This window comes from Panthera onca, chromosome B2 (genome assembly GCF_046562875.1).
Source record: "Panthera onca isolate mPanOnc1 chromosome B2, mPanOnc1 haplotype 2, whole genome shotgun sequence".
Taxonomy (NCBI): Eukaryota; Metazoa; Chordata; class Mammalia; order Carnivora; family Felidae; genus Panthera; species Panthera onca.
The window spans coordinates 57,228,692-57,256,402 of NC_138343.1; the positions used below are offsets into that span (position 1 = coordinate 57,228,692).

General features: G+C 35.2%; 1 protein-coding gene across 9 annotated transcripts in view; it reads left to right on the forward strand.

Annotated features, from left to right (window-relative positions):
* The window catches only part of PHF3 (PHD finger protein 3), an 82,596-nt gene that overhangs the window by 32,267 nt on the left and 22,618 nt on the right, over window positions 1–27,711 (forward strand). For 8 of the 9 annotated variants that reach the window (XM_060615846.3, XM_060615851.3, XM_060615847.3 and 5 more), the window contains 3 exons: window positions 14,469–14,630; window positions 19,515–21,297; window positions 26,909–27,218. In XM_060615846.3, the coding sequence (XP_060471829.1) occupies window positions 14,469–14,630; window positions 19,515–21,297; window positions 26,909–27,218 (2,255 nt within the window). Of the gene's footprint in view, window positions 1–13,477; window positions 13,574–14,468; window positions 14,631–19,514; window positions 21,298–26,908; window positions 27,219–27,711 lie in introns of all 9 variants that reach the window. The other variant, XM_060615849.3, reaches the window with a different exon arrangement.

A 27,711-nucleotide genomic window follows, 5' to 3' on the forward strand; every position in this document is an offset into this window, starting at 1 on the left:
CTGGCAACCACATTTTTACACTCTGTTTTCATAGGTTGTACTTTTTTTTTTTATTCCACATATAAGTGATACTGTGTAGTATTTGTCCTTCTCTTTTTTTGACTTCTTTCACTTAGCATAGTATCTTCAAGGTCTGTCCATGTAATCCCAAATGGTAGGCTCTCCTTCTTCCTCATGGCTGTATAATATTCCTGTGTGTGTGTGTGTGTGTGTGTGTGTGTGTGTGTGTGCGCGCGCGCGCATGCACACACCACATCTTTATCCATTCATCTATTGATGGACACTTGACTATTGTGAATAATGCTGCAAACATGGGAGTACAGGTATCTCTTTGATACCTTCTTTTCATTTGGTTTGGTATATACCCAGGAGTGGGCTTGCTGGATCATATGTTAGTTCTATTTTCAGTATTTTGAAGAACCTCCTTACTCTTTTCCATAGTGCCTATACTAGTTTACGTTCACACCAACGGTATGTAAGGATTCCTTTTTCTCCATATCCTCACTAATAATTGTTCTTTTTTGTCTTTTTGAAGGTAGCCATACTAACAGGTGTGAGGTGGTATTTCATCCTAACAGGTGTGAGGTGATATTTCATCATGGTTTTGGTTTTGATTTGCATTTCCCTGATAAGCAACTTTCATATACCTGGCCATTTGGCCATTTATTTGTATGTATTTTTATTATTGTTATTTTTTAATGTTTATTTTTGATAGAGAGAGAGAATGAGTAGGGGAGGGACAGAGAGAGAGGGAGACACAGAATCTGAAGCAGGCTCCAGGCTTCGCACTGTCAGCAGAGCCTGATGCGGGGCTCGAACCCAGACTGAGAGATCATGACCTAAGCCGAAGTCAGACGCTTAACCATCTGAGCCACCCAGGTGCCTCATATTCTTCTTTGGGAAAATGTTCAGTCCCTCTGCCTGTTACTTCATTGGATTGTTTGTTTGCTATTGAGTTCTGTGAGTTCTTTATATACTTTAGATATTAACCCCTTATCAGATACTTGATATGCAAATATTTTCTCCCATGCTGTAGGTTGCTATTTCATTTTGTTGATGGTTTCCTTTGCTGTAGAGTAGCTTTTAAGTTTGGTGTAATCCTGCTTTTGTATTTTTGTTTCTGTTGCCCATGCTTTTGGTGACAAAATCCAAAAAATTACTGCCAAAACTGAAAAAAAGAGCCTACTCTCTATATTTTCTTCCAGGAGTTTTATGATTTCATGTCTTACATTCCAGTCTTTAATTCATTTTGAGTTGATTTTTGTGTATGGTATGAGATAGAGGTCCATTTTCATTCTTTTGCGTGTGGCTATCCAGTTTTCCCAACACTGTTGATTGAAGAGAATCCTTTCTCCATTGTATATTCTTGGCTCTGCTGTCATAAATTAATTGACTATATATGCATGTGTTTATTTCTGGGTTCTCTATGCTGTTCCACTGATGTGTGTGTATTTTTGTGCCAGTACGATATTGTTTTGATTGCTATAGCTTTGTAATGTAGCTTGAAATCAGGGACCATGATGCCTCTAGCTTTGTTCTTCCTTCTCAAGATTGCTTTGGCTATTTGGGGTCTTTCATGATTCCGTACAAATTTTAGGATTGATTGTTCTGTTTCTGTGATAAATGCCATTGGAATTTTGATAAGGATTGCATGAATCTATAGATTGCTTTGAGTAGTTTGGGAGTTTTAACATTAATTCTTCTACCATAGAATATCTTTCCATTTATTGTTGTCTTCATTTCTTTCAGCAATGTCTTATAGTTTTCAGTGTAGAGATCTTTCACGCCCTTTGTTAAACTTACTCCTGTTTTATTCTTTTTTGATGCAGTTGTAAATGGAAGGTTATATCTTTAATCTTTAATATTACTTGGCCAAAGTTCCTTTTAGATAGAGACTTTAGCAGTTCTACTCTTAAGAAGATTTAGTTCCTATGCATATATCCTGAAAAAAAGCTACTAATTGTATCTTTTTGAGTGAGTAGATGTTTTGTTGTTGTTTAGTTCCATGGTGGGATACTTCTGATCTTTGTTTTCTAAACTGTTAGCATTCTTACTCCTGAGTTCTGGAAGGTACTGCAAGGGGACAGTGCACTACTGTGATGGAGTAGAGGTGTTTTATTCTGTTTGTTTTGCTTGTTAAGGGTAATTCCATGATTAGAGTCTAGTTTAAGGTGATAGTTCTAATCTCTTGAGATAGAAACTTGGGAACAGTGACATTTGTGTATACTTTCATGTAGTTGTTCATTTAAACTGCTTAAGGCTGAACACTTGTATGGTCTAGCTGTGTTCAAGGAATTAGGGATATATTAGAAAGCATAATGACAAATTCCTGCTCTCATGAAGTTTATGTTTTATTTAATATTGTGTATAATACCATTAAAAGTCTTTTCTTGGGCTATTACAGATTAGTGATGTTAGTCTTAACCTACTGAAAATTGTGTAATCCTCTGAGAACTTTTAGCTTGGCCTCATTTATGTTTGGTTTCCTATTATATTTGAGTAAAAGTGATCCAAATGTTATGGAACAAAGTGCATAATTGGGATCTGATTCATTCAAATGGGAAACTCAGTAAATAATGGTAAGATCCATATTATAAGACAGTTAAGTTGTATTTTTTTTTCAAGCAATTCTTGTTTTATGGTATCATTCTCATTAGATACCATTCCGGGCATCAACAGCTTATGGTATGGCTCCTCAATTGTGAGGTATAATAACTTGCTTTGGCATAAAAGTGGTTGGTACTGTTTGTTCATTTAATAAATACTTATTGCATACCCATCAGGTACCAGACTGTTTCCAGTGCTGGAGAGTACAGTTTTGTTTGAGACAAATAAGGCCCCTGTCCTCACGGAGCTCACAAAAAATGTAAGGTGATAGAGAATGTCTGGTTGTTTGGTGGTGGAGGCCATGGTGTATTTGAGTTGGGCTGGTCAGAGGAGGCATCTCTGTGAAGGTAGCATTAAAAGTGGCAGTGTTCGAGGGCTGCCTGGGTGGCTCAGTCGGTTAAGCGTCTGACTCTTGATTTTGGCTCAGCTCATGGAATTGAGCCCCACATCAGGCTCTGCACTGACAGCATGGAACCTGTTTAGGATTCTCTATCTCCCTTTCTCCCAGCCCTTCCCCCCACTGTCTCTCAAAATACATAAATAAATTTAAAAAAAAAATTGGAGTATTCATAGAGACATGTAGTGGCCAGCCTTTTGAAGATCCTGGATTCCTGCATAAGTAAAGTACCTTCCTTGTAGAGAGATAGCAGATGGAAAGTATGCATTGATTTAAGTGGTGGTTAGTTAATCCTTTTGTCAGATTAAAGTAATCCACTGTTAATAAATAATTCTTGTATCATCTTGGATTGTGATTATATGATTACATTCATATTTAGTTTTTTACCCAGGAGAGTCTGTAATTGGTAGAATATATAAATGAACTAGGAGACAAAGATTTTCTTATGTGCTATCCCACCAAAAAAGAAGAACACTAAGAAATAAAAATAAAATTTAGATAACCAAAAACAATCCTTAAGCAACTAAGTACTCCTTAGTACTCCATAAACACTCATGTTAACGTTGTTTACCTGGTCACTGTAAATTTTCCAGATTTGGCCAGTAGGTGGCCAGGTGTCTCTTCTCTGTGCTTGTTTTTAGAAGAACTGGATGGAGCTAATCCATTTGAAAATTTGTTATGTGTGTTTTGATATTTTCCTTAATTTCATAATAAATATTTCCTGGAAGTTAAAAAAAGCTTTCTTATGATTTCAGCCCTTATGTCTTGTATTTAGGTACATATTTAGATACTTATGAAATTAGATTTTCATGTTTCAAGACTAAGTTTTTATTTTCTTGTTTTCCATGGTCATGATTTGTAGTTAACATGATGGGATATCCACTCTACTTTTTGTTTTATCCGTGCTTGGTAGAATTGAAGGGTATATATACTCTGCCAAAATCCTTACAGTTGAATTTCAGTGTTATCACACATGATTTGGAAGTGCATTTTGTATACATTTATATATATATATATATTTATCATATATCTGTATTACTCTATTCTTTTGCTCTTTGCTTATAGTGCAGCTTCTGGAAAGAATTCTCTTGTGTTCTTTATCCCCAGTATCTTTCTTCCAGATTGTGACTCTGCTAGATCCCAAGGCTGTTTCTTTTCTTTCTTTTTCTTTTTTCTTTTATCAGTGGCTTTCTATCAGTTGATCTCTGTCTTTTGAAATGATCTGTTCACTTGATTGGAACTCCTGTTATTTTGTCACCTGCCTGTCTTCTTTCTCTCAGCTTCTTCTTCCTCTTCACTTTCCTGACCTCTAAGCACTGCACTATCTGAGGGTTCAGGGTTCAGATTTTAGGTATCTTTTCTATTTTCTACTCACTGTTGTGCTGATTTTATCCAATTTTATAACTTAAAAAACTCTTTACGGGATACCTGGCTTGCCTGGTCGATAGAGCATGTGACTCTTGAACTCGGGGTTGTAAGTTCAAGCCCCATGTTGGGTGTAAAGATTACTTAAAAAAAAAATCTTGGGGCTCCTGGATGGCTCAGTTGGTTGAGTGTCCATCTGACTCTTGATTTCGACTTTGGTCATGATCCCAGGGTCATGGTATAGAGTACTTCGTTGGGCTTGGCTCTGAGTGTGGAGCTTAAGATTCTCTCTCTCTTTCTCTCAAATAAAATAAAATAAATAATTAAATAAAATCTTTAAAAAATACTCTATAATTAAACTCATGTATGTATCTGTATATGTATGTGTATTTTTAGACTCAACTTCTGGTCTAAACTCCAGACACTTGTGTTAATGTCTTTGGCTGTCTATTGGGCATCTTAAACTTAATGTCTGAACTCTTGTTGCCTATTTTCCCACCCCCCGGTTCCCTTAGTGCCAATTCTTCCTATAGTCTTTCCCATCTCTATAAATGGCAAGTCCTTTTGAATTGCTCAGCAAAAAACTTTGAAGTCATTATTTTACTTTCATATTTTCTCTTTCATATTTTCATATTTAGTTGGTCAGCAAATCTTGTTGGCTTTATTTTCAGGATATATCCAGAATCTGGCTACTTGTACTTCTCATTTTCTTCACTACCATTGTGGTCTTAGCCATTTCCATCTCTCACCTGGATTATAGCATTAGCCTGTAAGTGGCTTCCCAGCTTCTGCCCTTTGGGATTTGTTACAGTCTGTTCTGAAAAGAGTACCAAAAGTAATCCTTTACAAAGTTAGATCATAATCATGCCTGTGTGTTCACAGTGCTCTGGTAACTTTCTGCTTCATACAAAGAAAAAAAAACTAAAGTCATTGTAGTCTAGACCCTTCTTAGTTTCCCCTGGTACCTCTGTATGTAATATTATCTGCTGTTCTTCTCACTTTCCCTAATCTAGCCACAGAGACCTGCCCCCAATCTATTCTGATATCCTAGTCATGTTCCTTCTTCAGGGTCTAGGTATTTGATATGCCTTCTAAAAAGCTGTTGTCCCAACTTGTTCAGATTTTTCTTTCTTTTTTAAAAATGTTTATTTATTTTAGAGAAGGAGAGAGAGAAAGACAAAGTGCGAATGGGGAGGGATAGAGAGAGAGGGAGACACAGAATCCGAGGTAGGTTCCAGGCTTTGAGCTGTCAGTGCAGAGCCTCATGTGGGGCTTGAACCCACGAACTATGAGATCATGACCTGAGCCAAAGTCAGATACTTAACTGACTGAGCCATTCCCAGGCTCCTTCCAGCCCATATAGTACTTTTTTAGGAATTCGAAAAAGACATCCTTGGGGGTACCTGTGTGGCTCAGTTGATTAAGCAGCTGTCTCTTGATCTTGGCTCAGGTCATGATCTCACAGTACTGAGTTCAAGCCCCACGTTAGGCTCTGTGCTGGTAGCGTGGAGCCTGCTTGGGATTCTCTCTCTCCCTCTCTCTCTCTCTCTCCCTCTCCCTCTGCCTCCTGTGTGTGTATGTGCATGCACGTGCTCTCCCTCTCTCTCTCAAATAAATCAACTTAAAAAAAAAGTCCTCCTTTTCTCCTATGTAAGCTTGGAGAGCAGACAGAGGCCTGGATTTCAGTCTTCACTTTTCCTGTAGGCCAGAAGCTGTTGTGCAGTAAACAACCGGTACAAGTATCCCTGGCTTTTGCTGGCTATTTATTAAATTACAAATCATCCTTCATTCCTCTCTCCAGGCTATTACTCTTTCCTTTTAATTGTTAAGACTTATCATGTAACATGGTGTATGTTTGTCCCACCCTCATTTTAAAATGAAGCTTTATGGAAACAGTTTTTTAAAAATTTTATATTTTATGGAAAACATCAAACAAAGAAGAGTATAATGAAGCTCAGTGTACCTGTTACTTAGCTTAAACAGTTAATAGTTGGTTTTATTTCATTTATACCCCACTCCTCCTTACCTGCCCCCACCCCAGGATTATTTGAAGCACAGCCCAAAAATCATGTAATTTCATTTGTAAATATTTCAGCATGTATCGCTAATATAAGAATTCTTTATTTTAAGAAATAACCACAGTAATATTATCCAAATATTAAAAGAACTTTAAAGATAGTTCTTAATATTTTCAAGTGTGCAGTCAGTCAGCTTCCAGTTTTACCCAGTTCCCTAAACATTTTTTTTTTTTTTTTTAAGTTTGAATTGGAATTGAAATAACGTCAATATATTGAGTTGGTTAGTATGTAAGTATATATCAGTCTGTATAAGTCCCCCCATCCAGTCCTTTTTTAATATTGTTGAAGAAACATGGTCATTTTGTCTTTGAGTGTCTAAAATAATCTGGGCCAGCATGTGACATACAGTAGGTACTCAGTAAATGTTTTTAAAGGCATTAACTGAAAGGTAAATATAGTATTCTAGGATGGAATTCAAGTGTTAAATTTTTAGGGAATGATTACCATCTCACTTTTATGTTAGCTTAGTAGAATGATCTTGGCAATAAGAGAAATTATTTAGACAGTTGAGAAGGGATCACATGAAGGGCACTTAGGGCTGTAGAAATTTATTTGAAAAAAATCTGCCAAGATATACTTAATAACTGCTACCATTTAATATCTTGTTATTTGCCTACCAAGCACTGTATTAGAAGCTATATTAGCTAAAAAAAAAAAAAAAAAAAAGTGATATTAGTTAATTCAGTTTTCACAGCAACCTTTCAATGAAGGGTTTAATTTGTCTTCATTTCCCATTGAGGTAATTAAAGTTTAGTGGGGGAAGTGGAGGAGAAGTGGGTGCTTGGCATTAATGTTTTTCTTAACAAACTTCATGAAACCAGACACCACTCCTTAAAACCTTGTGCATGGATAACTTTGATAAAAAGGAAAAAAATTAAAAAGTGGCATCAGTAATACTACTTATTTCTACATAGAAAACCTTTGTTTAATGTGTCTCTTTTTAGCTTCATTTTCTAGGCAATCACAGATATTTTGGAAAAATTTTTTTAACAGAACTATTTTAATGTGAGATGGATTAGGAAATGTAAGAAGAAAGGGAAAAATCTCTGAAATAACCATTACTAGCATTTTGGTGTATGTTTTTTTAGTATGTGTGAATATAGAACTTGGGAAACAGTTGTATTATGCCACGTGAAGTTCTTTCCCTCCTATAATGCCCGTTTAGCATATTGAAGACCGAAGATCTGTGGTGAAAAAACAGTTCTAATTGCTTTAACCCAGTGTCTGTCTTCTAGACTTCTTTGTTAATGGAAATATTTGTGCACATTTAAATATAAGGCTTTAGAATGTATTAGATTATGGCAGAAAGGATGGATAATTTGATAGTATTGGAGTAACTGAAGGTAACATTCTAAAGAAAAGTTACCTTAGATTGACACCAAAGAATACTAAAATAAAATAAGGGAAAGTATTTGCATCAAATAGGTAACATAGATAATTACATATAGAATTCTAATACATTAAAAACACCTTCACACCTGAGTGGGAGAGTAGGCAAAGCTAACAAATACAAAAAGGCAGTATACACATTCTGAAGTGTTCAAGGTTTTTTAGTAACTGTGTTTCTTTTAAAACTCTGAGACTCAATGCTAGTGAGTTCTTAATATGAATCTCTTTACACTGTAAATTGTTTGTAATCCCTTTGGAAAGCCATGTGATGAGATATATAAAATAATAAGATATGTATATTCTCATTCTTTGACTCAGTAAACCTATGTGTTAAAGTTTATTGTAAAGAAGGAACTGAGAAAAAAATATGTGTGCATAGTAGCGGTATTTGTATTTTTTCAAATTAGGAACATCTAATATCTAAAATGATATATTCACCCAAAATGGTTAATTTTATGTAACATACAACTTGATGTATATCATGCCACAGCCTCTTTGAGGAATGAGAGTATGAATCATCCATGAAGGAAATAACTTTTCCTAAAGGGAGTCCAGGTAGAGGCTGGGTGGTATTTTGCAACATTAGAGGAAAAAGCTGTGGGGGCTCTGTTAGGAGGATGTAACCATAAAATTTCTTTTTCTACTTCAGAACACAAGCCTTGTAAAAAGATATCTAACCTTTATTATTGTGATGCTGCAACATCATGCTCTTTAGTTTTTTCTGAAGTCTGATACTTAATGTCAACTTTTTCTTTTAAGTTTACTTATTTATTTTGAGAGAGCGAGCAAGAGCACTAGCAGGGTAGAGACAGAGAGATGGAGAGAGAGGATTCCAAGTAGGCCCTGCACTGCCAGCATAGAGCCCAATGTGGGGCTTGAACTCACAAACCAGGAGGAGTTCATGACCGGAGCCAAAGCCACGGGTTGGACACTTAACTGACTGAGCCACCCAGGTGCCCCAATGCCAACTTCTATAAAAGAGGAAACAGTTGTCCTAGAAATAGTTGAGTTTGGCCTTTTGCACTGCCAGCATGAATTAAGGCATGTCAAATGTGAAGAATTTTATACTGTACTGTGGTTCTCCCTTTTATATGGTATTAGAGTGATTTAAACTAATCCTGTTCTTGAGAAATTCAGTAAGTTTAACTCCAAATGGCTTGGTTTTATTTTCTTTATCTCATTTACCTCTTTTTCCCAAAAAGATAGATTAGAAGTAAATGGTCTGGAATAAAGTAATATTAGTGTTGGGAGGATTTCACATAGACTTGACTGACCTCAGAACTCAGATTAAATTAGGGCCATTTGCAGGTGAGGTTGGGAGGAATTTTAATGTGATCTAAACTCAAGCTCAGGGATTTCTGAGTATGATGATAGATTTCATGCCAAAATTTCAAAATGAGAGTGACCTCTAATTCTGGAATCTGGGAGGGATGAAAAAGCATATTGTTTTTTTCTGTATGGCATAGCCATACACTTGTCTTCTAAAGAGTCCGGGTCATAGCACTGTTTTGGTAACCCAAAGTTTCCATTTTAGTGAATTTAAAAAGTTGGGATGTCAAATATTAAATCTTGGTTAGCCTTGTGGCAGAAGGAGGGGGAGATGTGGGAGGTCCCTGAAAATAGGTAGTGTTCTGAAAAGAACCCAGATTCTCCTTTACTTCTATTCATTTTCTTAGCACAAACAGTTGGATTAAACTCTTTAAAACACAAATACCTAATTTGGAGGGTTTTGCTAGAGATTATTCATTCTGCATTGTGAATTACCTTTAGTTAGATGAATAGATTCAAAGAAAGAAATTTCAGATACATTTAAAAATTTGATTTGTTATGGGGAGAGTTGAAGAAAAGCAGTGAGGGGAAGGAATATATAATTTTTGAGGGTGAATACATGAGCAGGGAGACTGAAACAGAAGCTAAGTGCCAGATACTGTTCTAAGCATTTTATACATATTAATTTAATCATCACAGCCACCCTCTGAGCCACTAGTATTTTCTCCATTTTATTGAAGAATTTGAGGCACAGAGAAGTTACGTTAGGTGCTTTACTTGTTGGGGGCATTGTTTAGATGAGAGCCCTGGGTATGTTGGAAACCATGTAGAGCTTGATTTAATGTAAAGATGCACTTCTTTAAAAAAAATTTTTTTTTTTAACGTTTAATCATTTTTGGGAGACAGAGACAGAGCGCAAGTTGGGGAGGAGCAGAGAGAGAAGGAGACACAGAATATGAAGCAGGCTCCAGGCTCTGAGCTGTCAGCACAGGGGCCAATGCAGGGCTCTAACTCATGGACCAGACCCGTGAGATCATGACCTGAGCTGAAGTAGGACGCTTAACCGACTGAGCCACTCAAGTGCCCCTAAAGATGCACTTCTTTAGGTAAAGGAAATGTGTCAGAGCAGGAGTACAAAAAAGGCTGCATTCTTGGAAATGTCAATTCTGAGAAACATCTCAAATGCAGTCTTAGATGTAATTGTAGCTTGTTGCCTTAGGAGGTTTGTGTATGATGATGGGATCTCAAGGCATCACTACCTTCCAAGTTATTTTCCAGCATACACGCAAACCTGTGGAGATCTTTGTTGATTTTTCCCTCCTCCCCTTCCTCTCTCCATCTCCTTTCTTCCTCTTCTCCCTCTTTCTTTCTTTCTTTCTTTCTTTCTTTCTTTCTTTCCCTCCCTCTTTTTCTCCTTCCTTCCTTCCTTCCTTCCTTCCTTCCTTCCTTCTTGCCGCATTCTCTTTCCCTTCCCATTCCGCATCTCCTTTTGTAAAGGTAATTCTCCCTACCTCACCTCCTTACATTTCCCTTCCCCATTTGTCACTTAAATAGAGAAATCATCTTTTGTCCCTTTAACTTCCTTTAGTTGATTGTCCTCCTTTTCTGTCTTTTACCATTACACTTCTTAAAAATAAAAGACTGCAGTTGTCATTCTTTATTCATTCACTTTTTAACCTTTGTCATCTGGTCCTCTGTTTCTGTGTGTCAAATTAGTGGATTTTCTTCCTTCCTTTGTTTTCTCTTGTAGCATTAACCTTCCTGATCCCTACTTCATTGAAATTTTCCTTACCCTTTTTTTTGTGATGTTTTATTACCTTGATGCTTCTTTGCCTGCTCTTTTTAATGTCATCAGTATATCCAAAAAGTGAAGTCACTACTTCACTTCCAAATTTGTTCTTTCCAACTTCTGTCTTCTGGTTAGTGAAAACCTTTTCTCACTTATCAACATTTAAATTTTCCTGGCCTCTTCTTTTCCCTAATTCTTTTGCTCAACCAATATTTCTGGAGTACATCTTGTATACCAGGTCATTATTCTATGTTCTGGAGTTTCAGCATTGAACACGAGAGAGAGAGAGAGAGAGAGAGAGAGAGAGTTCTGACTTGTAGACTTACATTCTAGTGGAGAAGATAGTTATTAAACAGATATTAATCGGGTAGTGTGAAACATGTTTTAAAGGATAAAGTACACTAAGGGTCTTCAGGCAGTGATGAGAGTGTTGGGTAAGATTGTTAGGAAAAGTTTCTCTGAGAAGGTGATATTTGAGTAAAACTCGAAAGAAGCCAGAGAGGGAGCCATATGGATATCTGGGAGAATAGCATCCTAGCCAGAGGGAATAACAAGTAATAGAAACCCTGAGATCTTATACTTTCCTGTATTAAGAAAGGTTTGTGTGACTGGAGTGGGGTGAGTTATAGAGTGATAGGTGAAAAGTCAGAGAAGTTGGCTGGGGAAGATCTTAGGATCCTGTGGGCCCTGGTTAGGATTTTAGGCATAAATCTAAGTGTGGTGGTGTGGTGGCAAGAGTTTGGAGGGTCTTGAAGAGAAGAATGGTAACAAGATAAGACTTCATATTTTTGAAGGATCACCGTGATGACTGTGTGGGGAGTAAACTGTATGTGTATGTGGTGGGGGGGGGGGGGTGGTGTGTGGCAGTAGAAGAACCTGGGACACTATTACAGTATGGTCTTGATGAGAAATGATGGTAATTTGGAGTACAATGTTAGTTGTGGAGATGGTAAATGGTCAGATGAGTGATATGTTTTATAGATAGAATTAGCAGGATATGCTGATCACTTGGATGTGGTATATGAGGAGAGAAGAGCTAAGGATAGTTCAGGAGTTTGGGGTTTGAACAACTGGGTGAATGGAGGTTCCATTACCAGAAATACTTTAGGAGGGACAGTTTTATTTAGGGGAGAGGGGGAATGGGTGGAAGCAGTGTTTATTTTCAGTGTGGTAAGCTTGAGGTATCTGTTAGACAACCTCGTGTGGAGATGTCAAATTATCCTCTTCCAGAGGTTAAATGTGAACTTGGGGCTGGAGAAAATAATTTTGGGAGTCATACAAATGTAGATGGTACTGGATGAGAGCACTTGGGGAGGTTTGAATGTAGATAAAGATGAGAGGTGGGAGGATTGACTCTTAAGTCCTCCAGCACGTAGACATCTGCAAGAAGAAGAGGCTCTGTCAAAGGATATTGAGAAGTGGCTAGTGAGATGGGAAGAAGTGTGATGTTCACAAGTGAAGTGAGGGGAAAGGGATTCAGGAAGGGGAGATGGGTCAGCTGGGTCAGAAGCTAGCAGATGGAGCAAGAGAAAACGTAATAATTGACTTTTGGATTGGGCTTGCTAAATCCCATTGATTCTGCATTGCGATATATAGCTCTAAATTTCAGAACATAAGTTTTCGCTCCCTGCCAATAAACACTGTTAATCGGGTTTTATTTGCTTTTCTGTTGGACTATTTTTATCTTTTGAACTTTTTCTTTCTCTCCTGATTACAATACAGAATACATGCTGATTGTAGAAAATGTTGGAAAACAAAGAGACAGCGTGACAATGATGTAAAAAACCTAAATTCCTTATCTACCTTACCACTAGACCTAATCACTGGTAATACTCCAGTGCTTCCCCCCCCCCCCCACCTGTCCATTTCTATCTATGCATATTTGTAATGCATAAATTGTATACATGCTTTTATATAAAATTGGGATGAAACGTCTTACATTTTGTTTTTTTAAATGAATGTTAAAACATTTTTGAGAATGTGTGTGAATTTGTGGCAACACAAGTATTTCATCATGATGGAATAGCCTTCTAAACTGAACTCCCTACCCGTTTCTCCCCTAATTATATCTTAAATGAGTCCTGATGAATTTTCCTAAAGTATGTTCTTTAAGGTTTTAGTGCATAGGAATAGTGATTAAAGCATAGACTATTTTTGAGAGTGATAACATGCATATAGCAGGAAATGTGGAAAACAGGAAATAAATATATTTTATAGAATAACCATTATTATGATTTTCATCTTTTTGCTAATCTTTTTTTGTTTGTCTGAATGTACATGCACATGCATTTCGTTTTTTTTTTTTTTACTAACAAAGATCACACTGTTTTCTAGCCAGCTTTTTTTCATAATTTATTCTTTTTATAATTTATTGATCAAAGTATATAAGCAGTTTCATTGTTCTGTTTGTTGTCAAAGTGCTCTTCAAAAAGACTGTACCATTTGAAAGTATATTTATAAAGAATTTTGTTCTCTTTAAATTTTAGGATAGACCACTATCTTGTTGAGCTCTTTTAATTGAAGTTCTTCTTGGATACAAAGATGAGGACTAGATAACTTCTTGAGGTTCCTTCTAACCCCTAGGATGAAGATAATAACTAACATTTGTGTAGTGCTCTAAAGTTTACAAAGTGAGTTCTCATACATCATCTCACTTGATCCTCACAACAGCCCTGTGAGGTAGGTAGGACAGGTATTGTTATTCTCATTTTAGAGATAAAGAAACTGATAGAGAGGTTAAGTGACTTGGTCAAGTTTTATTTAAGTGTTTTAGTTGGGATTTGAATCCAGGCCTTCTGATCTAAATAATCACATTCTTTTTACAAGATTTCATTCAACTGCACATTTAGAATTGCTATATGTCAGCCAGTTAAGTGAAGTAAATTTGTTATTATAATTCAGAATATACAGTGTTTATATTTTCTTCAGTGTCCTCCAGTCCTTTTCCATATCTCCCCCTTCCCATTAAATGAAATGCTCTCTCTTTTGACTAGAAGGTAATTTAATTATATAGCTATATTAACCCCCTACAATTTTACCTGGCATTTGAGAGAGGGGAAAGTTATATTTTTCATTTCTCTGTGTATATTTTTTCGCTACCTCTCAAAGGTATACCTAAATTACTTTCACACATCCAGCATAAAGTCTTGAATAGAATTACACTTAGAACTAGAATCTTTTGCATCTAGCATGAACTCAGAATCACAAGCTTTTCAGAGCATTAAACTTTTGTACTACTTTAACCAAAATTGGGATAATTGAGTTTTCAGGTATAGGTGCTTATGATAGTCACAGAGGTACAGTGAATATTAAGTGAGAGTGACGGCACAGGCCAAATCAAGAACAATTGTAGCTATTCTACACTAGTTACCTCATAAGGTAAAAGTTTGTAAAATTGAATTGGGAGCTTCATAGTGGCAATATCACACAATAGGAATAGAACTAAGTTTTCATGACCCTATAGGGTAGTATTGCATTAAACTGTCTCACAGTGTTTTCTGTACTGCCTTTATATACTTAAGGTCCTCGATATTTTTAAAATTAATTTTCTTCTTGTTTTTATTTTTTTTTCTAGTTGTTGGTCTTGACGATATTATGGACGAAGGTGTTGTTAAAGAAAGTGGCAATGATACCATTGATGAAGAAGAACTGATTTTACCTAACAGGAATTTGAGGGACAAAGTAGAAGAAAATTCAGTGAGGTCACCAAGAAAATCACCTCGTTTAATGGCACAAGGTAATCCTTCCAGAGAGGTTCTAGCTAGAAAATCAAAGGTATAGAGACAGATGTGATAGGTCATGACCTTGCTAAGCAGAGATATATTTTCATGGTGCTTGCTAATCTCAGCATTTTGATAATAATCAATTTTGAGATTATATCAATTTGTTGGTATAGTTTTTAAAATTTTCATTGAAATTATATATTTACAAAATTTATTTAATTTTAGTTTAGTTTAATTTAATTTAATTTTAGTTTATTTTATTTTAGTTTATTTTAGTTTAGTTTATTCATTTTTGAGAGACAGAAACACAGCACGAGTTGGGGGAGGGGCAGAGAGAGAGAGACACACACAGACTCCAAAGCAGGCTCTAGGCTCTGAGCTGTCAGCACAGAGTCCAGCACAGAGCTCGACACGGAGCTCAAATTCACAAACCGTGAGCTCATGACCTGAGCTGAAGTTGGATGCTTAACTGACTGAGCTACCCAGGCACCCCTATATTTACAAAATTTAAAGGGTTCACTAATTCTGTAAGTTTCTAATACTTCTTTTTCCCCAGAGGAAATCATTCTTTCAGCTGGTATTATTAATTTTTTGGTATTTAGTTTCATGTCTCTAAGTAACATATTACTACTTTTTGATTATTCTGATATAAGTATTTTTATTGACTTCCCACTCTGGATGATGAATTTAGTGTTTTTTTTCCTCTTGTTCTCATCACACAAAAGTACATTCTCTAATTTTGTTATGTCACTAGTAATTATGTTATTGTGACTCTGTATGCTGTTAGAGATGATCGATTTTAATAAACTGAGGTTACTTTTCCTATACAACTTTTTGTCTTTCTGACTTAATAGTTGTTTTTGTTGTTCATTTGCTTTATAGTTTTGTATATTTGTACATAGCTTTCTTTGTACATATCAGTAATACCTCAACTACTCTGGTGGTGTCTAAATCTTTCCTAAAAATACTTGTGCATATCAGATGTTCTGTCATTTTCATTTTATTGAAGAAACTGGAGCTTTCTGATCTGCTCCCATGTGCACTGTATAAGCCTGATGCATAGCTATTATCCAGGGATCTCCCTTTTCTATTCTTCTGAGGATTCTGTTTGGTGTTATAGTTCTTATTTCCTCCTTTTTTGGCTTGCCTACTTCATTTTGGTGACACTTTTTCCAGTAGTTTTGTGTGGAAAAAGAACATGGAGACATATTATTTTAAAACTGTATGTCTGCAGATATATTTAATCTGGTCTTCTATTGGAATTACAGTCTGGTTGAATGTAGGATTCAAGGTTGAACATAGTTTTCCTTCAGAAATTTGAAAGTTTTCCTCTATTTTCTTCTAATTTCAGTGCTGTTGAGAAGTTTATTCTGATTCCTTTTAAGGAATTCCTTAATTTCTTTTAAGTAGAGTGTTACCTACTTTCTTTTGGAAGTTTGTGGAGTCTTTCTCTTCAGCTCTAGTGTTTTGATATTTCTGATAATGTGTCTTAGGGTAAGTGTATTTTATATATTGAACTCTGGGTACTCCATATTTCCTTTTAGTCTGAAAAGGACTATTATTCAATTCTGGGAAAACTTTTTGTATTATTCATTGGTAATCCCTCTATTTTCTTAGTTCTTGCTTTCTTGAACTCCTTATTATTCAAGTGTTAGAAAGGACTGATCCTTCCATTTTCTTGATCTTGCCTACTTTCTATCTCTTTATCTTTTTCCTCTCCTTGGTGAAATTTTCACATGTTTATCCTCCAACTTTTCTGTCAAATTTTACATTTCTAATTTTTGAATGTTCTTTTTTTTGTTTCGGGATAGTCCTTTTCGTAGCATTGTGGTCTTGTTTTGTGGATGCAGTATCTTCTGTCTTTTCTAAGGTACTTGTGCTTTAAAAAGTGTTTTAAAAGGTGTTTTTGGTCTCCTTTCATAGTTATAGTTTCTTTTTTCTCCATGTTGTCTTTTTTTTTCCCTCTCTCCATCTTTCATGTTAGGGACTTTTCTAAAATGTCTGATCCTTGATTGCTTGCTCATGTTGAAGAGGTTAACACTCAAGAGTGTGTGGGTTGGGTTTTGTCTACTGTGAGCTTCACTGTGTGGTTATCTGGCTATGCTTTTTATTTTTATTATTATTATTTTTTTATTTTGAGGAACCCCTGTTGTCAGAATTGAGGTTATTTATTCCTTTAGGCTCAATTAGATTGTGTAATGGGAGTCCTTCAAGGAAGCTGACAGGGTGTCTCAGGTATATAACTTCACTTAATATCATACATTTCAGTGTACTTTCCTGCCACTTTTATCTGTGCCTGATGTTCCTTAGTCTAGAAACCCTGATTTATACTCTTCCAGAGAGCAAGCCTCCAAATCTTGGATTAGGACCAGGAAAGGGCAGTTGCCTGGCAGATGGAGTCAGGGAGAGGGAGCTAGTGGTCTGACTGCTTCTTAAACAGCTTTTAACTCCTCTTCATTTTAACTACCTGTCTTCATCCTCATTTTAGAATCATCTGGGGTCACCAGTTCCTAACCCTTTTGAGGTATTAATGCTATTGGTTCTTGCCCACGTTGCCATCTTAGGGTTTATCTCCTTTGGGTCACTTCTTGATCATCTCTTGTTTGGCTTCCAAAATTCAGGTTTTCTCCTGTTCTTCCATTCATTTTAGATTCATGCCTTTTGTATAGTTTTAGTGTGGTGTTTTGAGAAGTGGATTAAGTTAGATGCATGTTATTTACTTTTATCATCTTTTCCTCAATATATATTTTTAATCAGTTTTTAAAATCAATTATTTGGTAATACTTGTAACTTAAAGCAATGAAAAGAATAGGATGAACAGTATGGACAGGTAATGATAATGTTTGGCCTATACAGCCAGGATTCCAACTAAGGCAGTTTATATTTAGAGGAGAAAAAAACAACTTGATCTTTGGCTCAATAAATCAGTTACTATTGGAAAACTTTTTTTTTTTTAATGTTTAAGAGAGAGCGAGAGTGAGTGGGGGAGGGGCAGAGAGAGTGGGAGACACAGAATCTGAAGCAGGCTTGAAGCTCTGAATTGTCAGCACAGCCCTACGTGGTGCTTGAACTCACAAGCCGCAAGATTATGACCTGAGTCGAAGTTGGATGCATAACTGACTGAACCACCCAGGCGCCCCTGAAAAACGTTTTTTTAATCTTAATTACCTTTATGGTTGAATATGCTATTTATTTGTGACAACGTAGGTAATGGGTGTTAAAAGTTCCTTTACTTTATTTCAAGGCAGATGAATAAAGTAGAAGTGTAAACTATACAAGCTGTCTTCAAAGCTTAAAATGCATAAAATACATAAAAATCTCATCCAGATATTGATAATGAACCATTAAGTTCTTAGTTATTTAAAAATGTTATATATCTGAGCATGTGGTGAACAGTTAGTAATCCACACAATAATCCACAAAATTTTTAAAAATTGTTGGGTGCTTACCTAATGAAGAAATACTATGCTGAGTCCTGGGGGAATTAGAAAGGGTCTCTAAGATTGGGACAACCAGATAGTTTTTTGTTCAAACTAGGACACTTTTGAGAATAAAAGAATGTACTATTAATAATCACATCAAGACAGTAGGCATCACCAAGGACTGTTAAAGACAAGTGAAGACACCTGATACCTTCTTTAAAAGTTTAGTGGTAGGGGTACTTGGGTGGCTGTCGGTTAAGTGCCTGACTTCGGCTCAGGTCATAATCTCATGGTTCGTGAGTTCAAACCCCGCATCGGGCCCTCTGCTATCAGCTCAGAGCCTGCTTCAGATCCTTTGACTCCCTCTCTCTCTATCCCTTCCCCACTCGTGTTCTCTCTCTCTCTCTCTCAAAAATAAATATTAAAAAAAGTAAAAGTGGTATATGACAAATAAGCAGTGTTTAAGTATTGGTGCATAGTGGTGTTTTGCACTGAAGAGTAGGAAGGAGTCTTTTTATTTTTGGTAATTGATAGTATTTAATTTTCATGGTGTTTATTTGGAGGTATTGGATATGCATAGGCTTGGAAATAGTTTATTTTCTATTTCATTTTGTGGGTTGTTTTTCTGATTAGTGAATCTACTTTAGTTCTCTTTCTTTCTGTTTTCTTTGCACTCCATATGTGTTCCTTTTCTTGGAGGTGTATTCAGATAGGGAAAAGAGGAAAAACTCAAATAGTAGATTCTTTGTTAGGAAAATTGTTAAAGGTGGGAAGCTTTGTTCAATTATTTTCATACTTTCCCCATTTTCTTTTATGGTATATTTTCCTGGCTTAAACTTCTTTAGTTGTAATTTCTCTTTATCTGTGGTACTATAGCATATACTTCATTTCTTAGGAATAGCTTATATGCTAAAATGGTGATATAAGTGAAGCACATTCATAAAGGAGTTTGAGTTGTGAGGCTGTGTTTTGAAACTCACACAGATCCTGTTTGTTATAGGTGGTTTAGTTCTTATTATATTGGCACCTGAATTTGTTTGGTATTCTTTATTTAAAGATACTTAATGTTTAAAACTGTATGACAGTCTTGCTTTATGATGGGCATTAATGCAAAGGAAACTCATTTATTTTGCTCCCTGCTTATTTATTATAGAAAAGAAACTTGATGAAAACATTCTTGTCTTATAGTAAAGTATAATATCAGTCTGAATTTTCTAGAAGTTTTTTCTCCTGTCAGAATTTATAGAACTTTGATAAATGTAAAATTTAACATGGAGATATATACATACATATATATATATATATATATATATATATATATATATGATCATCATGAGTAACTTTCAGTACATTTTCACTGAAATGAGCAAATTTATAGCTCAGAATAAAGAAGTGATGTATTCTAAATTGTATTGAAATAAAAACACATGGCAAAATAGCTAAGTTATTTTTATTTGTTTTTTTCCCTTGTGATAGAACAAGTAAGAAGTTTGCGACAAAGCACTATTGCCAAGCGTTCAAATGCAGCACCTTTAAATAGCACAAAAAAGGCATCTGGGAAGACTGTATCTGCCCCCAAAGCAGGGGTGAAACATCCAGAAAGGTGTCAGATTAAAGAAGTTTCTGTATCACCAAAACCTGAATACCATAAAGAGAGCAGAAGGAGCAGCCGACATATTGGACAAATTGACGTGGTACCAGAAGTATCAGTGTCTTCAAGTCATTCTTCAGTGTCGTCTTGTCTTGAAATGAAGGATGAAGCTGGATTAGATTCTAAGCAGAAGTGTGATAATCAGGGAGAAGCAAATGTGCCATCTCATGAATTAAATTGTTCACTCCTTTCAGAGACTTGTGTTAGTATTGAAGAGAAGAAGAATGAAGCTCTGATGGACTGTAAAGTCAAAACTGTTAGTAGCCCACTGTTTAAGTTTTCAGATAAAGAAGAACAGGATGATTCTATTTCAGTTAAGATGGATGGCACTGTTGTTGAAGAAGGGAGGGAAAAAGGAAAAGTTGAACAAGAATCAAATGAGACAGTAAAATTATCTTGTGAAGATGACCAAATTATTGAGGAGCCTGCATCTTCTGCCTCTCCTTCTGATGCTGCTGCTTGTACAAATCCAAATAAAACAGAAAAGAACCTTACAGGTTTGTCTGGTTCTGTGGATGAAGTAAATGAATGTAATATGGAATTGAAGAATACCCTGGAAGTTGCTGATAAAGCGAAGAACTCCTTTCAAAGAAATGAAATAGAATCTTTGGGTTATTGTAATGACACAGAGTCTAACGATAAGCAGTTGGAGAGTACAGAATTTAATAAATCAAACTTAGAGATGGTTGATGCTAATGCTTTTGAACCAGAAAGTAATATTTTAGAAAATGCTATTTGTGATGCACCTGACCAAAATTCAGAACAGTTGAATGTTGTTGAAAGTATTAGAATGGAGTCTCATGAAATAGCAAACCTTCAGGATGACAGAAGCAGCCAGTCAAGTAGTGTTTCTTGCTTAGAGTCAAAAAACATAAAATCCAAACAAACAAAACCTGTAATTCATTCTAAGCAAAACATGACCACAGATACTCTGAAAAAAATTGTTGCAGCAAAGCATGAACTAATGCATAACAAAACTAAGGTTAATGTCAAAAGCGTGAAACGAAATGTTGATGAACCAGAAACTCAGCAAAATTTTCATAGGCCAGTCAAAGTGAGAAAAAAACAAGTTGATAAGGATTCAAAAATTCAGAGTTGCAATTCTGGGGTTAAATCTGTGAAAAATCAAGCTCATTCTATATTGAAAAAAACATCACAGGATCAAAATTTAGTGCAGGTTTCCAAACCCTTAACTCATTCTCTGAGTGATAAACCTCATGGTCACCCTGGTGGCTCTAAAGAACCCCATCATCCTGCACAAACTGGACATTTATTACATTCCAGCCAGAAACAATGCCATAAGCCCCAGCAGCTGGCTGCAGGGATGAAAACCAATAGCCATGTGAAGGAAGAGCTTGAACATGCAGGTGGTGTAGAGCATTTTAAGGAGGAAGATAAACTGAAACTAAAAAAACCTGAGAAGAACCTACAACCCCGCCAGAGAAGAAGCAGCAAAAGTTTTTCTTTGGATGAGCCACCATTGTTCATTCCAGACAACATAGCTACTATAAAAAAAGAAGGTTCAGACCATAGCTCTTCATTTGAAAGCAAATATATGTGGACTCCCAGCAAGCAGTGTGGGTTTTGCAAAAAACCACATGGCAACAGGTGTGTGTGTATGTGTGTGTGATATGTGCATTAAAGAGAAATTGCTTTTTAGGGTAGGGTTATTTGAGAACTTTTTTATAGAAAGAAATTATTTAATATACAAAGACTTTTGCAGAAACAAAAAAACCCCTCATCAATCCTGGATAAATAATAGATGGAGCTACTGAATTTATAAATATGTCATCCTAGAACATTAAAAAAAAAAAAAAAAGCGTAGCCTGACCAACTGCTGGTATATACAGAAATGTTTTGTCATTGTAACCAGTTAGAGTGTGTGATTTAGTTGTTGCATCTGAAAGAGAAAAAAAACTTCCTGATCAAAAAATTGTTAACACTGCTTTGGGTCTGTAAGTTTTATTTTATTTGGCTTGAGAAGAACTAGTAATAAAATGTAAAGGTCATAATGGAAATTCTATTTTTCTTTTGAAGATATAAAAAAAAAATTCTAGTAAATCAAGCACACCATCACTTCATAACTATCAAACTTGACCTTGGAATGAAGTTTGATAGCTAAAACAACTGTTAAAATTACCTGGGTAGATTGTGTATGTAACATGGAACGGAGTGAAAACCTGTATTTCTCTTTTGAATGTTTTAGTGATTTGAAGGATTTCTCGTGAATTCCGATAGAAGTGATTTTAGGATTCAGTGTTTTATAGCTTTTTGACACTGCCAGACCCCCTCCCCCCACCATGTATTTTTTATTTGCTAGTGTTTTAAGAAAACAGGAGATGAAGTGGAGTTTGCAGCTGCAAGATTGTCCTGTTCGTGTTGAGATTGCTGTTGGAACTTCTATCAACACTGACATGATGAAAGAACATTATAACTTGCACTTTGTAATATTATCCTCACTCATTCATGAAAGTAAATATTAGGATGAGTTTTCCCAGCACTATCAGGTTACATTAAAATGAAGCTTTTTAGGTAGGGACAGTTTAGTAAAGTATGTTGTGTAATTATTTTGGTGTGGGAGGTGGTGGTTGGGCAGAGTGGGTGGGAGTTGTTGGAGCTATTCTGTAAAAAACTTAAGTTTTATGTCGAACTGTTATGTCAAAGACATAACAAACTTTCATGCCTTTATTTGTGATTCAGTCCATGTCCTATTTTTAGTGTCGGTGGTTATTCTTTATAACCACATATTCCAGTTTTTAAAAATTGTGTCTTTGGATATTGTGCTACATTTGTCCTCACATATGTGTTGTAGTTTTTTTTTTTTTTAATTAAATTAAATTTAATAGAAAACACCTTATTCAGATATTCTAAAGTGGGCTTGCTAAATTTTCAGAATTAAGGGCTGGGTGGTGCTTTTAAGTGTTCTTTTAGGCCAGCACTTTTTTCTCTGCCAGAATCTTTTAAAAATCATTACATGCTGACATGTGGTCTGAGTAATGCAAGAGGAGCCTTAGCTTAAAGGAGTTTCTAAAATGAAACTTGAGCCTAGAGTTACAAGCAGTGTTAAGTGTGTTACAGTGTAGCTTTGTTGCAGATAAGTTACTCTTCTGATGGTTTGGCCCTCAGGAGTTTGCCAAGGCTTTTTAATGATGGCTCACTTTACCAACATCAACAGTTATTTTCCTAAAATGAACATTAAGTGTTAATGTTAAATCCTACTGTTTTTTTGTTTTTAACCTAATGCCACCTTCTGTATCTCTTCTATAAAACCTAGAGTTTCTTTGCCTCAGTGTGGAAAATGACTTAGAATAATACATATGTAGGGATTTTGAGTTTACTTTATGTAATTAACATGCATAATATATAATGACATTGGAAACAATTGGGAAGCAACATTTCACATTACATTTTGTGAATAAAGAAGCAAGCCTAAGTAATTGATTGTTTTTTCTTCACATATTAACTAGCCTTCACTACTTTTTTTGATACATCATGCTTGTATACATTTTTACTCAAAAAATGTACCTGTCATACAGCATGTAATTTTCCTATTTTAATCCATGTATAAATAAGATTATGAATTTATTAGGAAGGGCATATCTGGAAATAATTTTTGTCCATTTCATGCAGTAGCCATATGGAAAGCTATTTGTTAATATGACATTTTCTTGCACTTGTGACAGCTTTGCTTCTAAGGACTGTTTTATAACTCTTAAGCATTTTACATGTATTACAACTAAAGTTAGCTTCCTGTGTGTGCTTCCAGTTGGAAATTATATTTTTAAGTATGGATTTGTACATGACATCACCAAATGTAATAAATATTTAACCATAGGCAACACTATACATATCCTAAAGACAGTAGGTATTGACTTAACAATTTACACATCAAACTGTTGTTTTTGCTTCCATTTATTTTCATCAGCCTTACAACACAAGCATATTCATTATTTTAAAAACCGGACTACTTAATACTCCCTTTAAAAAAATCATCTTTGCACTTGTGTTTACATAAACCAGTTGGCATTTTGGAAGGAAGAAGTGTTAGTCTTTTCATAGTATCTATCCTGTAGTTTCTAGTTTTTTCCTACGTCTCCAGGTGTTTGTATTTTTAGTTTGTATTGCATTTTCTTGCCCAGCAATAGATGATTAATACATTGGATGAAATTTAAAAACAAAAAATCTCCATAGCATGATGGCTTTATACTCAAATTGTTTTTCTGAGAAGGAAATTTTCTTCCAGAATAAGATTGTTTTTCTCAAGATTTTAAGAGATTGACAGATAAGTATTTTCATCTGCAGATAAGATTGTTAGTGACAAAAACTGATTTAATATTTATGTGGAATAGAATCATTTTAGAAAAGAGTGAGTACATATACATTTATAGTAATATGGTCTAGATTGTCACTTAAATACTTAATCAGAACTGAAGACCCATCTTGTAACAGCTCCGTTGTTGGTAATTGTAACATGAACATGCTGAGAACAGTTCTCATTGTTGCTTGCCTCTCATTTACTTTAAAGAAACTTTAAACTTTTCTAAGAATATATTTTGGCTTATGCCAAAAAGGTTAGAATTTTAAATTGGTTTTTATCTTACACTAAGTCTAGTTTAGCTTTTTACTTTTAAACTTTGTGTATGAATATTTAACAATAGGAGATACAACAAATATTTCTGAACTCATCCATTTAACTGATGCATGCCTACTTGGTTTACTTAATTGATCCAGAGGTAAACTCCATACAATATTTATTTATTTATTTATTTGTTTATTTTTAATGAAATATTTAACATTCAGGTTATATAGTCTTTTCTGTAAGTGATTTTGCCTATTAATCAGAAATTCAAGGCTAGAACAGAAGATGGGTAGTAATTCTGTTAGCTATGTGATTCATACTCTCTCCCCTATCCCTCACATTTTTAAATCATGAGGAATAATACAAAAAGGGAAGAAAGTAATACTCTCTTTTTGTGATAGACCTTTTCCCCCCAATATAAATTTTCCCCAATATAAATACCCATAAAATTTGTAGTACTCCTCTAAGTTTCAGACCTAAAAATGATCCGGATTTACATTTTTGTAAAATCAGTTTTACTTTCAAGTGAGTTAATTTATTTTTTCCCTAGAACATGTGGAAATTATTTTTATCAATGACTTTTTAGAATTTTATTTATTTTTCTATATAAAATCCTAAACTATTAAGATAATCTGTAGATGGCGCTAGAGATTTGCTTTTCAGAGACTCACATTTGAGGAGACCTTTCCAAAACAGACTTGAAATGAGGCGTAATGAAATATAATTAGTTAATAAGTTTTGTAACCATAAAATAAGTTCCCTGATGAAATAAAAATTTGAAATTTAAAATCCATGCTTTATAATATTTAAGAGTTGAATTTGGGGTAAAAGCATAGTCATGGTCATAGTGTGTAGGTTTTTTAAGTAGTCTCATTGAAACTTAGTCTAGACTTGCTAATGTTGCTCTGATAGTGGAAATAAAGGGAAATGACTACTAGCTTTCCTTCGCTATTTCACAGACATATTACCTGCTTTCAAGAAATAGTTCTTATGACTTTGAAACCTGAAGTAGAAAAGCTATGCACTTGGATTTTTCAAACTTATTTATTCTGTTGGCTGGAAGATCTGTATCATTGAAACATGGACCCATCTAAAATCTCCCCAAGCCTAGACAGACCATTTCTATCTTGCAAACAAATAACACATTGTTTGAAAGTTTTGTTGTTGGCTTATGAATCCAAAACATTGTGTTTTGTTTTATTTTAACATAAAACAGAAGGTTTTCTTGTTTCTGTTTTTTCCCTTGTCATGTTGGGGAGATAATGACTTATTTGATAAAGATAGCACAGACATTACCAGTTAGGGTAAAGAATGGTGAATCATAGGAAGAAGTCAGGTTTCCTTAATGGACAGCAGTAGCCTGATACACAATAGAAAGGGATACAAAGAAGAGAAAAATGTGCTGCATTTGAGGAATGAATATTTGCTGTGACTTTTTTCAAGACCTCTTGTAAGGATTAAATGTTGTTTTTATAGTTTCAACCTTCAAACAGAACCTCTGGTATATTTTGAGAGTTGGCTGTACCACCCGTTGAATTACCTTAAAACATCTTCCTGTTGGTCCACAGGTTTTTAAAATGGGTTTGACATTGTTGGTGCCACTGTTACCAAAATCAGCAGAAAGTCTTTAATTCATTAAAGAATAGACCTAAATCTCTTTATCGTAAGCTTTCAAACATATCATGAATTACCAACTTGAAGAAGAAAGGAAAATGTTAAACATGATTAAGTGAGTTCTCTAGTTTTCCTGACAGTGGGGTAAAAAGTATTTTAAAAAGATAATTTCTCTCTCAAATTGCTGTTTGTACATCTGATTTACCATTCAGAAGTAATTCCAGATATTTCCAAGTTAGAAAAACAAGGTTTTTAGAGTCCTTAATCTTGTATCCATCCATAGGCTTTTTCGTTGGTTAGTGAAGTTAGATAAAAATCCGTAAAGGCAAACTTGTAAGTCGATTGGAAACTTTAAAAAATTCAGCCTGAATATTAATATCTTCATGTTAAGAACAATGATCTTTATTTGGAAAAACAAGTGTAGTAAGGAAGTCCACACTCAAAAGTACATACAAGATTCTTCAGCTTAATATAATCACTGTTATACCATGAAACCAGAATATTTTGACCTCAAAGTATAGTTACATAGTTAAGGTGGTTAATAAACAATGCAAGAGTCTCCATTATGTTAGTTTTTGAGTTTTATATTTGTTGCTATCTCTTTTTGTCATTTCAGTATGATTCATTGGATGAATGATTCTTGAGTTTTATATATATCAGGTGTGTGGGGTAAATGTAATGGTAACTTTGATGGATTGTCTGTGATCACACTATCACAGATCTTACCACCCTTCTCAGTGGAGAAACGTTACTCTATGCTTTGTTATTCTGTGTAGTATGCTAACAAAGTTCAGTTGCACTTGATTTAACCATTATGGTTTTTTGTATTTTCTCATTCATACAAGTGGGGATGTATTTGACTTCTTAAAAGTTCCATTTTCATAGAATATTCTTTGAAAACTTGCTCCATGTTGAACTGACAGAGTGAAAAACAATGTCAGAAAATGATTAACTATTTAACTTGGGCATTTTTGACATTGGGTTTTTAAAAAATGTATTAAATCAAAGTTTTTTCCCTTCCCCCAGGTTTATGGTTGGCTGTGGGAGATGTGATGACTGGTTTCATGGTGATTGTGTTGGTTTAAGTCTTTGCCAAGCACAACAAATGGGAGAGGAAGACAAAGAATACGTGTGTGTGAAATGTTGTGCTGAAGAAGATAAAAAGACTGAAATAGTAGATGCAGATATTTTGGAAAACCAGGCTAAAGTTGAAGTCCATAGTGAAGATAGGACAATGGAATATGAAAAGCTTGGGTTATCAAAGCACACACCAACAAATGAAAAAACCAAATATATAGAAGATACAGTGAAGCACAAGGTCAAAATTTTAAAGCGGGTAAGGTGCTCATTAATGCATTCTTTTTATTTAAGAACTTTGTATGGACTGACAATTGGAAATTTCTTTGGGGTCTCCTGGATGGCTCAGTTCGTTGAGCATCTGATTCTTGATTTTGGCTGAGGTCATGATTCCAGGATCTTGGGATCAAACCCCGCATTGGGCTCCATGCTGAGTATGGAGCCTGGATGGGATTCTTCCTCCATCTCCCCACTGTCCCTTTTCCCTGCCCTCTCACTCTCTCGCATGTGCTCGTTCTCTCAAATAAATTTCTCTTTGGGTTTCATTGTTCTAAGAGTACCTTTTCAAATTTATTTTTCCATAAAAATGAATGGAATTTTATTTAAAATATTTTGGCAGTCTTGATGAAACCAGGTGGTGAAATCATCAAAACACATAGATTTTATTTCTAACAGTGTCTTATGCAGTTTCTAGTCTCTAGTTTGGTACTTGGATTTTCTGTGGTAGGATGTGTATGTGATCTTGTGGCATT